Here is a 17,648-nt window from a genome sequence, read left to right as displayed (position 1 = left end):
AGATTGTTGTATCTTGTATGTTGATGCTAAAGAATTGTGCAGCTCAGCAATATACAAAAACCTGAAGACTGTGGGCATGTATATCTAAACAATTTAGAAAAGCATCTTGAAAAAAACAACTAATGTAGTATTATTATAGCCATACTACCGCAGAAAATAGCTATGAAGCAGTGTTATTATGCATAAATCATAACTGACTTGAGATAAAGAATAACTTATCATTCAATTCAAAATGCTTCAGGAATGTCCCTTACAGTATTTCATTTTCAACAGCTAGTTGCCCTCAAATTTATGGAAAATGCTACACCACTGTCCCATTGCAAGTGTAGTGTTCAATAAACGGTGCAGTAAGAGTAAGAAAATCTCACTGAAATGCACGTGCAATGTTATTTCAGCTAAATATAGTGTAGTGTAACCTCCAAATGAAATCGCTGAATTAACTGCAGAAAAGAAGACTGACGCTTATATTTGATATATATTTGGTAGACAAACCTAAAACACATCTGGAATTGGAAGTCTATATAATATAACGATATATTATACGTTGTATCTATAATACTTTTTTCACAGCATAAAAAATGTTGCGCACCGTGGCCTGAAAGAAAGGTGAAGGTCATTTTCAAAACCGACAGATTCCTTGCATTTTTTGAGTGCTTGTAGACTTAATAAGGATGTTTGATTGAAGACAGTTTAAGTAATATATGTTATTGTTTATAAGCATCTAATTTGCAAGCTTTCATTGTAAATGCGCAACAGGATTCTGTGATACATTGAGCTAAAAGCTGGATTTGCTGGTCTTTTACACGTTTTGTTTACGAAAAGCAGTCTTTTGCCTGCACGTGCACTTAATTATATACGATGCATAATATAGGTTCACTACCAGCACTTTTAGACATTATTAAGTCATTGTCGTTGATGTTATCTTTTTGCTTGTTTTGCATGTGATAATCTGATTTGTAGTAATTAAGCATTTTCGTATCATTAGCCAAGAAAAAAAATCAGAAGTGCCAAAGGATTGCAAATGTATATATCATGAAAAAATGTAAAGGCTGTAAAGTTCCTTACATTATTCATCGCATGTATCATTTAAATTGGACTAGCCACCCTTTATAAATGTATTAGATTAACTTAACTGAAGTTGCATTCTTATTAAAATTATGTCTTCCATACTTCAATTTGCTTCTTTATTCAAAAATCATTTTTTTATTTGGAAATTTATCGTTCCAGTGTTTCTCCAATGCCTGGACGATGTTTGACACAGAAGACTAGATCACTGCTGTCAGGCGGTACAACTTTTGGACTGTTTGTTTTGTGCTCTGCTTTTTTTGCTAAAAACTTTCGTGGTATTATGGCGTGGCGATCTAGTGGCAACAGCAATACCAACCTGGTTGAAAACCTCCATGGTAAGATACACATATTATTGATGAAATAAATGTTTAAACGTTGCAATTTTAGCAAGTTCATTTTTTGCAGGAAAATTCTTGAGCAATTGTATTAGACTTCATGCAAAAACTCAAACCTTAGCCATAATTCAGACCTTTAGATATATTTAAAAAAATCTTGGTACACTTGTTGTCATTGAAGAAATAGACCATGCTAAATAACAAGAACCATAACTTTGATTTTTATAATAGTTGAATTATGCTTCTATTTAGGACAATAGAAAATGCAAACACTTACTTTAACCATCACTCATAAAACCTTCCAAGATATTTCAATTAATCTCACTACACATAAAATAATATGAATAAATGATAAAATCAAACAGAATGAGGAAAGTTTGGTAGCATATTTTTAAGATGAATGTGCTTCAGTAATAATTCTTATGAGTGCATACAGGCAATGGCATTATCAAGTCTCCCCGGGTGGTCGAAGCTATGAAGGCTGTGGACAGGAAGCACTTTTGCCGACACAACCCGTACGCTGACTCTCCCCAGAGTATTGGCTACCAGGTCACTATCAGCGCTCCACACATGGTCAGTATCTTCTGTTTACATCATGTCATTTTATGAATGTATTTAATTTATTCCCATCTCATTATTTTGTGTGTCATATTAAAATGATATGGCATTCAAATACCAGAAATGATTCCAGCGGACTTTTTTGACTAAAATAACAACTTATTAAATTAAATTTACATGGGCTAATATCTAATTAGGATTGTTTCAAATTTATATAGCATCTGTCGAACACATACAACTACTTGTGTTTTCCTTTAGGCAAGTATTTTGTTTTAGGTGTTACAACTTTACTTTTGTAATTAACATTATTTTACAATGATACAATGTAGGTGTAATATCAAAATAAGATGATAAATATCATACCTCCTCTAAGCAATACTTTTCAAAGATTTTTCCTATCATGCTAGATTAATTATTAGTTGTTTTTTTTTACGAACTACACATCGATGTACAAAGCTGTTATTCCCTTGTATATTTTGCTACTTACAATTTTGCTACTTCAATGTATATGATTACCCTTTTAAGATATACTTTTAAAACAACTAAACAATTTACAGTGGTATATCAACTAGTGGAACTGTGCGAGTGTGGACTTGCCGTACAGCCGGGAAAACTTGTTGATGTTATCACTGTAAATTGGTTTGTTGTTTCAAAAGTATAACTTAAAGGGTAATCATATACATTGAAGTAGCAAAATTGTAAGTAGCAAAATATACAAGGGAATGGCTCTGATCCAATTTTCCTATTTGTATTTGTATGCATGCTCGCATATGTGTTCATATTAACATACACTTTTATTTCCAGGTCACGAACTCATTGTTATTTTATTTGATATGTTATGTATGTCTGTTATTCACGTCGGAAAATAGCTCATTGAGCTAATGATTCTTGTTAACATATACCCGACTTTAAATAAAGATTCTTGTATCTTGTAAGTAAATGGGAATTTTTGATGAGAGTGTCAATGATATATTCTTTGTGTGCTTTAATCATGTTTTTGGCTTCATATAGATTTATTTATTATCTTTGTGTGTACCAGTATAAAAATGTCAGTTATGAGTGACACTTCTAAATTTATGACTGATAAATGAAGTAATTAATACAGTTCATTACCTCATATAATCCGAGCCTGAGTGATATGAGAGATGTTAGTTATCATTTTTAAAAATTGTAACTTTCATGCATATATTGGATCAAATTGCATGTCTAGCATTCAATTAAAAGTTATGCATTCAAGCATGCACATGCCCTGGAGTTGCTCTCGGACCACCTGAAGGAAGGTTCAAAGGCTCTCGATGTTGGCTCTGGGTCCGGATACCTTACTGCTTGTATGGCAATCATGGTATGCTGACAAGTGTTTAACATTCTTCTCTTTGAAATGTTAGTTCATGCATTAATGTCACCTTACAAAAAACTAGAAAAGCCACTTTTTACAATGTCTTGGTTTAGTTTAAGCTTTTATTTATTTTAAAACACACGTGAAAAAAGTTATGTATACTCTTGTTCGCCTGATGTTGTTTGAGAGTTTGGTCATGTGTTGTTGGGAAAATGGAGTACCCAAAGGAAACTCACTTTTCCTGCTAGGTGACCACAAACCAAACTAATGAAAGCCGAGGCTGGGATTGTTTTTTACTATTTTCAGTCTGAATTTTACAATATCCACTATAATGCATTCAAGTTATATGGCATTCATGTTGTCTTTTTATTCATTAGACATGCATTATGCATCAACAATTAGTCATGACACATAACTCAGTCTTGAAAGCACAGTCTTAATATTGAAAGATTCCTTAGGTACAAAAACATTCACCAGCTTATATAAGTCATGTACAATTCCTTTTCAGGTAGGTTCCAGTGGTAAGGCGGTGGGTATTGACCACATCAAGGAGCTGGTGGATGGTTCAGTGGCTAACATCAAGAAGGATGATTCCCTGGCAGCACTGATGGAGACCGGACAGCTCACGCTTGTCACGGGCGATGGCAGACAGGGATACCAGCCAGAGGCCCCTTTTGACGCCATCCATGTCGGGGCTGCTGCTCCGACTCTCCCACAGGCAGTAAGTAAGGGATTTGATTGACTGTACTGTTATTGTATACTTTTCAATTTATAGCGTATAAATGCTTGTTATGTAAGATGGCAATATATTTCACTGAGTCAGCAGCTACAGTTGTATTTCAAGAGTGGCATAGCCAGGTGATATATACAGCATTTTGTCATATTAGTCTGAAGCAAACAATTTTTAGCTGGACTATTCGAAGAAGAAGGAGAGCTATACTACTCACCCAAGCGTTGGCGTCGGCGTCACCCGTTGGTTAAGGTTTTGCGTGCAAGCATGCATAGGTTAATATCTCAGCAACTGCTTGAGGTATTGCATTGAGACTTTATACAATGGTACTCAACCATCCAACCTACTTAAGTAACCAAGTTTGATAACTCTACTTTGCATTTAATGCAAATAATAGGCCTTTATTATTTGACTTAGAAATTCTGGTTAAGGTTTTGCGTGCAAGCACACATAGGTTAATATCTCAGCAACTACTTGAGGTATTGCATTGAGACTTGATACAATGGTACTCAACCGCCCGACCTTCTCAATTAACCAAGTAAGATAACTCTACTTTGCATTTAATGCAAATAATAGGCCTTTATTATTTGACTTAGAAATTCTGGTTAAGGTTTTGCGTGCAAGCATACATAGGTTAATATCTCAGCAACTGCTTGAGGTATTGCATTGAAACTTGATACAATGGTACTCAACCATCCAACCTACTTAATTTACCAAGTTAGATTACTCTAGTTTGCATTTAATGCAAATAATAGCCCTTTATTATTTGACTCAGAAATTCTGGTTAAGGTTTTGCATGTAAGCACACATAGGATAATATCTCAGCAACTACTGGATGAATTGCATTGAGACTTTATAAAATGGTACTCAACCATCCAATCTACTTAAATAACCAAGTAAGATAACTCTAGTTTGCATTAAATTCAAATAATGGCCCCTTTTTTATTCAACATAGAAATTCTGGTTAAGGTTTTGCATGTAACCACTTTTAAGTCAAAACCTCAGCAAATACATCATGTATTGCATTGAAACTTTACACACAGGCTCTTAACCATTTAACCTTCTTATTTAATCAAGTAAGATAACTCTATCTTTCATATTATATAATTTTTGCACCTTTATTATGCGACTTAGAAATTCTGGTTAAGGTCTTGCATGTTAGCACACATAGGATAATATCTCAGCAAATACTTGATGTATTGCATTGAGACTTTATACAATGGTATTCAACCACCTAACCTAATTGAATAATCAAGTTAGATAACTGTGTTTTGCAAATAATGGCCCTTTATTATTACACTTAAAAATTCTGGTTAAAATTTTGCATGTAACCACATTTATGTTAATATCTTCGCACATCGTGTGTTGCATTGAAATGTAATCTAACAGTGATCCAGGCATGTGTTTCGCCAAGACTTTTCAATCCTTACACTGAAAAGCAGCGGAATAGTCGAGCGCGCTGTCTCTGTGACAGCTCTTGTTGTTTGTATTATATGCCTAAAAGAATATACAATTTCAAATGACTTCAGTCTTTTTTGGTGAACAAACTAAGTTGCAAAAATATGCAAACATAGTATTATATCAGAAGAAACATCATTAATTTGTGTCTGATTTAGTTTAATAAAAAACAAGTTGAAATAAATTTCAAAACAGTGTTTTTTTGAAACAGTAAAATTTCAATTCTTTTTCACTGATGAATCTTTATGAAATTTCATAAAGCATCTGTTATGTTGGTTTATTTGAGACATTTTTGTACACAAACAGTTAATACATGAAATCTCTGAAACATTAATTTAGTACCGATATCTGCAGGTTGACCTAATAGTTGCTTATGGGAAACTTCATCATCTTACTTAACAAATCTTCCCTGTTCAAAGCTAGTGGAACAGTTGAAGCCCGGTGGTCGGTTAGTGATCCCAGTAGGCGGGCAGGGCGAGAATCAGATGTTACAGCAGATAGACAAACATGAGGATGGCTCCGTCACCAAGAAAAACCTCATGGGTGTGATCTACGTGCCCCTCACCAGCAAGGAGAAACAATGGCCCAGGTTCCGCTAATGTTAAATTTACCCTACCCCACCCTCCATGTACTCTGAGGCAGGTGTGCTTTCTCCTTAACCAGTTCTGTCTTGGTATTTACTAACAAACATTTAAAGCATAGCTGAATGATTTACCACATTATGCCCTGCACTATAGGTCGCAGTTTTATGTCCCAAATATTAGATTAGAAAAATTTATTTAATAGATAATAAAGTGAAGAATAGGTGTTTGTTTTCATTTAACATTGAGGGACGTAACTCACATTGACTGGATTGTCTATATCGTCTGTGAAAAATCACAGATCGATATTGTACAATATATTTTACATAATAATTTTGATTCTGTATTAAAATAATAACAAACATGCAAACTGTGAAGTGGCATCATTGTGCACTGTAAGTTGTGTAAAGCTGGGAAAATCTCCCTCTGCCTTTTAACTACAGTGTTGTTAGTTCGCATTATGCCACATGTTGGTAATACTTAGCTGAATGTGTTGATATTTTGAGAACGTTTACGTGTAGTATAAGGCTGTTAATTTTACAAGTTGTATCATTCTCAAAACGTTATCGTTTACAAAACATCATCAGGAAGAATTTATAATATTGAATATTGCATTGTTTACATTAACCCTTAGCCATTTCCACATTCCAATATTAATTCTTATATCAAAACAAACTTGGTGGCTGCCAATTTTGACATTTTTCCATTATCAAATCTCTGGTATCAAGGTCTTACTCCTGATTTTTCTCGTATTTTTAGCTCGACTATTCAGGGGTTTTCCTAATGATTTGACTTTCACTTGCCCCGGGGGCAAGTCAATTTGAACATCCCTGTGAAATTTTGTTGCCCGATCTTTGCAAATGTTTATATGTATACCATTTTAGTCAATCTGTATTAAAGGCAATGATATTTATTAATAAACACAAAGAATAACATTTAACAGATCTTAACTGCTACATTTTATTTTCAAACAAGCATCATCCAGCCATAGTCCAAATAATTGTACGTTGACGGATTTTTTTAGATTTTTCATATGGCAAATCCTTCACGTACAAATTGTTTAGTATCAAAAGTGGGTAGTTGTTCCGATCAGGATTCCAGGTTAAAGCAGATAGCGTCTATAAAATATCATAAAAACAAGAAATATTACCAGATAATGATATTTTACATTAGTACACCAAAAATAAATATCCAACTTATAATTATGAGCTTGACGGCTTTTCTTCATTTCATTCTGTCAAAACATAACGATATATACATGAAGGGCACCTGCAAAGCTTCAGGGCACAGTTTTAAATCGCTCTGAACATTTCGGCTATGGCCAATTGTTACGATTGTGCAACGAGGTCTATCTCGAAGCTTTGTCGGAGGAGGCCGAGTTATTACGATTGTATCGAGTTGTTCCCCTTCGCATAATTGTTTTCTGTGTCGGTCAACTTTCTTTTATTGGAAAGGTAAACAACTTGTTTTAATGCATTAAATGCTTGTTTAGTGCAAAATAACATTTCACTTACATGGTAAAATATGAATATACCTCTTTATGATCAATTTCAACCATAAAATACTTCACTTAAAACAATTTCAATATTTTTAAAACACCCCCGTTTTTTGCACATTCCCGTTTAGACGTTAGGGATTGGAAGAATCCTGTATAACATGTCTATTATTTTAGACTACATCTAATCAATGCCTCACTGTCACTTCTGGTCGATTTTTTGCATTTTCTATCATTTCATTTTTACAATGACCTTGCGATTCTTCATGAGCCTTTAAAGAGTGTTTTCGAAAAAAGTTTGAACCAGTAACAAAAGAACCAACATCATCATATTTCGTACAAACTTTACATTTCATGGGATGATTTTCATATTCTAACCATTTAAATTCCTTTAACCAGGAAGATTGAAGAATTCTCTTTCTACTATCTTTTTCGTATTTTCTTTTTCTTTCATTATCGATAGTTTTCGGCTTAGGTTTTTGTTTACTTTTAGAGAAAATTGAGAAAAAAATGTTCAGTTTCGGCCAGTTTGTCTCCGTCCGCCATCTTGCCAAGGCTGACGAACGCTATACGTTACGATTCATTTGATTGGCTTTTTAAACTCCAATAACCAATCAAAATTGGTTTAACTTATGCTTGTTAGGAAATATTTTAACCCAAAGAAAAATAAAATAAAACTACCGGAAAGCGTTCACTACGAAAGCTCACTTGCCCGGCGGGCTACCTGGTTTGGAAAATCACTTGCCCGCGGCGATTTTAACCCGGCGCGGGCATCCGCTTAAGAAAACCCCTGCTATTCGAAGAATAAGGAGAGCTATCCTAGTCACCCGAGCGTCGGCGTCTGCGTCGGCTTAACCACTTATGTTAAGGTTTGCGTACCACCTCAAATATTTTCAAAGTCCATTGACATATATGGCTTTGAAACTTTGCACACTTGTTCACCATCATGCCCCCAACCTGTACACTGGAGGAGGTTAATCTATCAAGCATTTTGACAAAATTGTGCCCCTTTTTCTACTTAGAATTTATGTTAAAGTTTTCATACGACCTCAAATATTTTCAAAGTCCATTGACATCTGGCTTTGAAACTTTGCACGCTTGTTCACCATCATGCCCCCAACCTGTACACAGGAGGAGGTAACTCTATCAAGCATTTTGACAAAATTATGCCCCTTTTTCGACTTATAAGTTATGTTAAAGTTGCGTACCACCTCAAATATTTTCAAAGTCCATTGACATCTGGCTTTGAAACTTCGCACGCTTGTTTACCATCATGCCCCCAACCTGTACACAGGAGGAGGTAACTCTATCAAGCATTTTGACAGAATTATGCCCCTTTTTCGACTTAGAATTTATGTTAAAGTTTGCGTACCACCTCAAATATTTTCAAAGTCCATTGACATCTGGCTTTGAAACTTCGCACGCTTGTTCACCATCATGCCCCCAACCTGTACACAGGAGGAGGTAACTCTGTCAAGCCTTTTAACAAAACTATGCCCCTTTTTCGACTTAGAATTTATGTTTAAGTTTGCGTACCACCTCAGATAATTTCAAAGTCCATCGACATATGGCTTTGAAACTTTGCACACTTATTCATCATTAAGATCTCAACCTGTGTACTGGAGGAGGTCACTGTATCAAGCTTTTTTTACAATATTATGCCCCTTTTTTTACTTAGAACTTACGTTAAAGTTTGCGTACTACCTCAGATATTTTCAAAGTCCATTGACATATGCCTTTCAAACCATTCAACAAGCCTTTTTTATTTACACTCTTTTCTATTTACAAGTTCCTGTTATTAACTACACTTTTACAATATCCTCCAGGATGGATATTATTTTATATTGTCAATCACTGAGAATAGTCGATCGCACTGTCTACTGAAAGCTCTTGTTTCCTTTGTCCAATCCCTCCTAGCATCCTATGTACACAGTAAAACTGCAAACTAACAATAGATAGTACACAGTTATTCGTCCCAAAATATTATTAACATTATCACCTTGGTACTCTAGATTATATCAATGGACATGGAAGATATTTTTATGCCCCCACAACTTGAAGATGGGCGTATTAGAATTGCACCGTCGGTCAGCCCTTTTTTCTGTTTCCAGAGTGTCACATTGTCATGCAGGTGGGGATTTAAAAATTACTGGGCACATGTGCTTGGTGCATAAAGACAACATGTTTTTGCAAGACCCATGCCCTAGCCTCAGGTCAATGCCGCACTTACAGGTTGATCATTATGGAATGCTGCTGTGCTTTTGTCAAGACCAACCACCTTACCGGTACTTAAAAGTTCAAGGTCACACTTAGAGATGTCCAAACTGTAACTTTTTCATACACGCAGTTATTTGGCACATGTTTTTGGAACATAAAGGTGATGTTTCTTGTGTAAGACAAACGACCCTACCTCAAAGTCTAATTTGACACTTTAATCATTATGATAGGGCATTTCTGTAACTTAGAGTAAGGTAGAGTATCTGTGTCTGAGCTGTAACTTTGTAATGCACAGTGGTATATACACATAAGATGGCAGACATGTTGGAAAAAAAGGCGAAGTATCACATGCAAGACCGACGACCCAACTTCAATGTTCAAGGTTATACATAGAGTTTATTCATTTAAATGCTGTATATATGCTCATAGAGTATTATATTTCATGTCTTGTAACTTTGCCATGCTGGGAAGTTTTAAATTAACTTTGCACATGCCTTACATTGACCAACGTACTTCCCTCCAAGTTCAAGGTCACAGTTTAAGGCTTATCATTATGGGCTGATGCCTATATATGCTCTGAGAAAAAAATTGTTTCTGTGCTGTAATTTTGTCATGCATGAGGAAGTTTATGCTCCTGAACCTCTCTGAAGGTGTGCATATTAAAATAATAATGTCCGTCTGTCTGCCAATGTGTCTGACTGGTCTTTTGCTTTTTCTGTTTATGCACAGTTACATCATTACCATAGATTTCTTCGGTACACATGGCATGCGCAAACCCATTTCAAAGATTTTACTGAAAACTTTGTAATGCACATGCTAAACCAAGGTACATACTCTTACTTATCGTAAGTAATCACTTCCCCAATAACTTGAGGTCAGCCAAAATGGGGTCTGGCATATGCTTGCGGTTATGGTGTATGTTACCTTAGGTCTTTCTGAATGCAGGCGCATTAGTAACTGTATAATCAATTGAACTGGATGGCACTTTGGGGCATTTGTCACATACTGTGACAGTTCTTGTTCTCATTATTTTCCATCTGTGTATCATCAACAGTAACATTGGGTAAATTGATGTTCCCACTTATTATTAGAATTCTTTAACTTGATATGTACAAGGATGAGTCAAAACAAAACTAGTATTGCAAGGTTATTTTCTAAAAGTGGCCATCTTGCCTGTATTTATGTGTGCTACTGCTTTGCTTGTTGCATATTTAGATATACAGTCTTGCTGTATTGAAATAGTGCAATTGATATAACAGGTCCAAACTAACTGTAATCTTCACAGTTTAATGACAGTCTGATCCTTGTTTTATATCTTTCACATGAAGCATTTGTATTGGTTAATTAACTAAGTTGGATAATTGAAGAGCCTTTAGATGAATATAATAATCTTAGTTGAAATAATACTGATTAATGTTATATATTATATAACATCAATCAGTATTATTTCAACTATTTAACGATTGCTGTTTACATTTATCTTATAATGTACTGTTTTTACTTAAAAAAATATATTTGAATCACTAAAAAAAAAATTAAAAAAAAATGTTTTAGTTAAATTGTCATAATAAGAGGTTAACATTTGACTTTCTTTGAATATGTTTATCTAATTAACTGTTCTTCCACAATTTACTAAATTACTGCATTAAAGGTGCTGAATATAAAATGTTTTAATTGACTGATGTAATTGTTGATTACATATATGTAGTGTTTGTTAGTTAAGAGAACTGTTTTACAGTGATGTAGAGTTTCTTTTCAATAAGCAGGATACAACTTATTCTCTTTCAGTAAGGAAGAGCTCTGAGGGATGTGACTGTTTTAGAGAGAGGAGTCAACTATGAATGCTTTCTTCCCCTTGCTGTCTACAGATGTGCAATTTATTACATACATTGTTGGTTTACTTTGACTGCGTTTTGGATTCTGGATTTTTAGCTTTAGCTTTTTTAAAAAAAATGAATGTATTGTCATTGGTGTCATTGTCATCATATTTGATGATGATGTGCTGATTTGTGTACAAACACCTAAATATTGGCTACACATTGTGTCTTTCCTCTCTGACAAAAATGATTTAAATGTATAATAGAATTTTGGTCAACAGAGAAAAACAGACAAGTGTTTTGGTTTTGTGGTGCACTATTCTGTTGATTGGGTGTTCTATTTAAGAAACATGCTGTATATTGGATGTTCTGTTTAAGAAACATGCTGTATATTGGATGTTCTGTTTAAATAACATGCTGTATATTGGATGTTCTGTTTAAGAAATATCCTGTATATTGGATGTTCTGTTTAAGAAACATGCTGTATATTGGATATTCTTTTTAAGAAACATCCTGTATATTGGATGTTCTGTTTAAGAAACATACTGTATATTGGATGTGCTGTTTAAGAAACATGCGGTATATTGGATGTTCTGTTTAAGAAACATACTGTATATTGGATGTTCTGTTTAAGAAACATCCTGTATATTGGATGTTCTGTTTAAGAAACATACTGTATATTGGATGTTCTGTTTAAGAAACATCCTGTATATTGGATGTTCTGTTTAAGAAACATCCTGTATATTGGATGTTCTGTTTAAGAAACATGCTGTATATTGGATGTTCTGTTTAAGAAACATACTGTATATTGGATGTTCTGTTTCTTGGATGTTGATAATTTTGCAAAACATGTATTGTTATCAAGCTGTGCATCATAATCTTTTAGATTGTTTTTCAGTGCTGTATACATTCTTTAGTGGGAAGTTTTCTTTATTATGCCAATTGTAAATCATACCACATTATATCTGAATTAATTTCTTAGTGTATAGTATGCATCTTTTTCCAAGGAAGTTACCGGAGTATCTGGTGTTAAGTGCTAGCATACTGTTTGTAAATTTTAAGAGCTTATCCAGTTCTCTGTGTAAATTCACCATATCCAAATATGAATTTGCCATTTCTGTTCTTATAAGTTCATGTATATATACAACTGAATCCAAAACAGCATGTTCTATGTTAAAAGACACTTGAAAGGTGACACTTTTATTATTTACAAATAAAAAAGAGACTAGGGTTCAGTTTGTTTAATTGTTTTCAAAGACTCGTTCTAGGATACTGCATGTTCTGTTTTTGACCTATTGTGTGATAGTATCATAGACATTGTTGACAACTGCACCCTAGTTTTGTACATATATACATTGAACTATTTATGTTACCTGTACCTCCTACATGTATGTTGAGTATTAAAATGCAGCTTTGCGGTACTTTAAAATAAATTTAAAACTAAAGTGTTTCATTGGGTTGAAAATTCACGTTTTTACTTGTTATCTGCATTGCTATAAACAACTGACAAGACACAGGACCACATTGTTTTAAATATTGCGAATTGTTAGAAAAAAGGAGAGCCCGGAAAAACCTGGACAAACAGATGCATGTGGACATGTATTCAATAAATTCTTTTGTTGTTGTGGGTAAGTAAAGTAATCAGTGTGTGTATACTAGTGTTTGAAAATCGGACTCCATTTGCTATCGATAATCGAATTGAATTGGACCAAGCATTTCGATTTACTATCGGACAATAATCGAAAGTTCATAATATCAGTTAGGAATACATTATTTATATATTGTATCACGAGCATTTAAATGGATTCAGTACGTGTGATGCTATAGACATGCTTTTTGCAACAGAAAGTAAATTTCCATAACCCCTTTCTGTCTTTTAACAACTAAACGAAAAGAAAAAACATTTTAACACAACACACTAATTGCACATTATACTGCAAAAATGATGCACAATGGAACATGCAAGTTATCTTAATATTTTATCCATTCAAATGCATATTGAATTTTTGTGAACCTGTTAAATTTAACATTTCATTAGAACATCTTAATTTCATAAAACTTTTAACAAAAAAGTAATTTAGTTAATTACAAACCAAACCAAAAACGGTTTCAAAAACAGAATGCATCGAGCCGTGATCCCATGTTTTTACAGGGAAGACCGGACCCACTACATCATAGAGACAGGGAAGACCGGACCCACTACATCATAGAGACAGGGAAGACCGGACCCACTACATCATAGAGACAGGGAAGACCGGACCCACTACATCATAGAGACAGGGAAGACCGGACCCACTACATCATAGAGACAGGGAAGACCGGACCCACTACATCATAGAGACAGGGAAGACCGGACCCACTACATCATAGAGACAGGGAAGACCGGACCCACTACATCATAGAGACAGGGAAGACCAGACCCACTACATCATAGAGACAGGGAAGACCGGACCCACTACATCATAGAGACAGGGAAGACCGGACCCACTACATCATAGAGACAGGGAAGACCGGACCCACTACATCATAGAGACAGGGAAGACCGGACCCACTACATCATAGAGACAGGGAAGACCGGACCCACTACATCATAGAGACAGGGAAGACCGGACCCACTACATCATAGAGACAGATTATTGGAAGAATGTTTTATGAAATTTATACACAATTAAGATTAATTTGTAATTTTAGGAGAGGTTGTAAGTTTTTGTGTTTAAACTTTTTGCTACTGAGCTTGTTTCTGTAGCTTTTATCAAAAATTTAAGCAAAAGTGTTTACATTTACTGCATTTGTGTAAGAGAGTGACATCCCTTGTTTAAATGAACTCGACAAAAATTTACCTGGAAGAAAAAATTACATTTACTCGACTTTTACCACAAAACAAAAAAAAATATGTTGTTACTGGAAGTAACATTAGCGACATCGATTTTGGACAACCATTATCGATTGTCGCCAACATAGCATTATCAGTGATGATATATCGATTGTACTCCATAATCGTTTCATCACTAGTGTATACCACGTGATAAATTACGTCTTATAAGCTACGTCCGAAAACAACATTTTGCCTAAAATGAAGACTTGAATCAAATAACTTTTCTTTTACTACACCATTTTAAATAAAACAAAGGGCAGTCTATGGCACTTAAAAAGCCAAACCTTCGTTTAATTAGTGGAGTTTGATAAGGTGATCAGTTTCATCAAACACTTCGACAAACCTGTTTCCAAAATAATGACAGTACTCTGTCAGACGGTCGTATTGTAAAAAGGTTTGTCCAAGTGTTTTAAGTAACTACACTCTCAAACTCTGGTGAGAGACCTAAGGCGGGGCTCCGTAAGCGGACTGCGCTATGTTTCATTTAAAATGTTAAAGAAATAGGAAAGTTATCTTTTTTTAATATCTTCATTCAAAGCAAAATATTCAGACGTAGCCTTTATGACGCAATTTATCACGTGGTATACACACACTGGTAATTGTACATCTAGTTTCCCCGTTGACTGGGAAACATCTGAAAATAATGCAAACTCGATGCTGCTTGGTTCCACCTGAACTTGACATTAAAAGCATTGTAACTGATCTGCACATATTTGTATACTAGTTTGCATTTGTATTTTTCTTTAACTCTGCTGTATTTCTTGAATGTCATGACAGGTAAAAAAACTTCATCGAAGCTGAACACCACCGGTTAAAAGTTCAAACTGTGTTGAGCTTGGTTTTATTTCTCAACCACAGGTATTCGAACCTTACTTCATGAAGAATGGTAAGAATATGGGGCAGCTACAGCATCTTCATTTCACCTTGTTTCTTTTTACAAACATGAAGTGCACAAACATTCTGACCAAGCTCACATTTGGGAAAAGTCGGTCATGGCCTCCAGACTCAGAAAAAAGCTTGCCAACATTTCTGCACAGTAGCCCTATGCTTAGGCATTGAGCTTAAATAGAAACATGAAGCTATCGTGGAAGTCTTAAAGATCATCCCAAATCATTCAACATAATCATATAAGCAGGTACTAGATATCAATAAAATCATTTTGTCATCCTCATAGGTTATATGCCCTTGAAGTGCCTGAAGTAGTGCATATTAGAATCATGCCATCTGGCCGTCTGTCTGTCCACACAAGGGGCAAATAAAAACTAAGTAGCTTTAATTTGTGCAGCAGGTTATTTAAGATATGATCCTGGTTGAAACGATAGCATATGATTAACATTAAGATTTTACTCTTAATTTTATTTTACATTTAAATTATTCTATTCCATTTTTATGCCCCCCGAAGGTTGGCATATTAAAATTGCACCGTCCGTCCGTCCAACCGGCTCTGTAACTTTCCCTTGTATGGACAGATTTTAAAATGCCACATGTGTTCCACATACCAAGACGACATGTGGCATGCAAGACTCGTGTCCCTACCTCAAAGGTCAAGGTCACACTCCGTGTTTATTCACAATGGAGTGCTGCATATAAGGACATAGAGTATAGGTTGTCGTGTCCGGGCTGTAACTTTCCCTTGTATGGACAGATTTTAAAATAACTTGCCACATGTGTACCACATACCAAGACAACGTGTCGCATGCAAGACCCGTGTCCCTACCTCAAAGGTCAAGGTCACACTTAGTGTTTATTCACAATGGAGTGCTGCATATAAGGACATAGAGTATAGGTTGTCGTGTCCGGGCTGTAACTTTCTCTTGTATGGACAGATTTTAAAATAACTTGCCACATGTGTTCCACATACCAAGACGACGTTTCTCGTGCAAGACCCGTGTCCCTACCTCAAAGGTCAAGGTCACACTTAGTGTTTATTCACAATGGAGTGCTGCATATAAGGACATAGAGTATAGGTTGTCGTGTCCGGGCTGTAACTTTCTCTTGTATGGACAGATTTTAAAATAACTTGCCACATGTGTTCCACATACCAAGACGACGTGTCGCCTGCAAGACCCGTGTCCCTACCTCTAAAGTCAAGGTCACACTTAGTGTTTATTCACAATGGAGTGCTGCATATAAGGACATAGAGTATAGGTTGTCGTGTCCGGGCTGTAACTTTCCCTTGTATGGACAGATTTTAAAATAACTTGCCAAATGTGTTCCACATACCAAGACGACGTGTCGCGTGCAAAACCCGTGTCCCTACCTCAAAGGTCAAGGTCACACTTAGTGTTTATCCACAATGGAGTGCTGCATATAAGGACATAGAGTATAGGTTGTCGTGTCCGGGCTGTAACTTTCCCTTGTATGGACAGATTTTAAAATAACGTGCCACATGGGTTCCACATACCAAGATGACATGTCGCATGCAAGACCCATGTCCCTACCTCAAAGGTCAAGGTCACACTTGGTGTTTATTCACAATGGAGTGCTGCATATAAGGACATAGAGTATAGGTTGTCGTGTCTGGGCTGTAACTTTCCCTTGTATGGACAGATTTTGAAATAACTTGCAACATGTGTTCCACATACCAAGACGACGTTTCGCGTGCAAGACCTGTGTCCCTGCCTCAAAGGTCAAGGTCACACTTAGTGTTCATTCACAATGGAGTGCTGCATATAAGGACATAGAGTATAGGTTGTCGTGTCCGGGCTGTAACTTTCTCTTGTATGGACAGATTTTAAAATAACTTGCCACATGTGTTCCACATACCAAGACGACGTGTCGCGTGCAAGACCCGTGTCCCTACCTCTAAAGTCAAGGTCACACATAGTGTTTATTCACAATGGAGTGCTGCATATAAGGACATAGAGTATAGGTTGTCGTGTCCGGGCTGTAACTTTCCCTTGTATTGACATATTTTAAAATAACTTGCCACATGTGTTCCACATACCAAGACGACGTGTCGCGTGCAAGACCCGTGTCCCTACCTCAAAGGTCAAGGTCACACTTAGTGTTTATTCACAATGGAGTGCTGCATATAAGGACATAGAGTATAGGTTGTCGTGTCCGGGCTGTAACTTTCTCTTGTATGGACAGATTTTAAAATAACTTGCCACATGTGTTCCACATACCAAGACGACGTGGCGCCTGCAAGACCCGTGTCCCTACCTCTAAAGTCAAG

At 35.7% G+C, this 17,648-nt stretch overlaps 1 protein-coding gene across 2 annotated transcripts; it reads left to right on the top strand.

Annotated features, from left to right (window-relative positions):
• The first annotated feature begins 592 nt into the window (after window positions 1–592).
• LOC128208960 (protein-L-isoaspartate(D-aspartate) O-methyltransferase-like) lies at window positions 593–12,418 on the top strand. Of its 2 annotated transcripts, none has more exons than XM_052912711.1 (7): window positions 593–694; window positions 1,228–1,403; window positions 1,840–1,976; window positions 3,199–3,303; window positions 3,806–4,018; window positions 5,905–6,074; window positions 11,567–12,418. In XM_052912711.1, exons 2-7 carry the CDS (start codon window positions 1,238–1,240, stop codon window positions 11,580–11,582), a joined length of 807 nt encoding a protein of 268 aa, XP_052768671.1. In that variant the 5' UTR covers window positions 593–694; window positions 1,228–1,237; the 3' UTR covers window positions 11,583–12,418. The 2 variants fall into 2 exon arrangements, with proteins under 2 accessions (XP_052768671.1, XP_052768672.1); XM_052912712.1 differs by having other exon boundaries at window positions 5,905–6,123.
• The last annotated feature ends 5,230 nt before the right edge of the window (window positions 12,419–17,648 follow it).

Source organism: Mya arenaria, chromosome 11 (genome assembly GCF_026914265.1).
Source record: "Mya arenaria isolate MELC-2E11 chromosome 11, ASM2691426v1".
Lineage (NCBI taxonomy): Eukaryota > Metazoa > Mollusca > Bivalvia > Myida > Myidae > Mya > Mya arenaria.
Note: the sequence above shows the minus strand (reverse complement) of the source record. Positions and strands in the feature narration are given on the sequence as shown.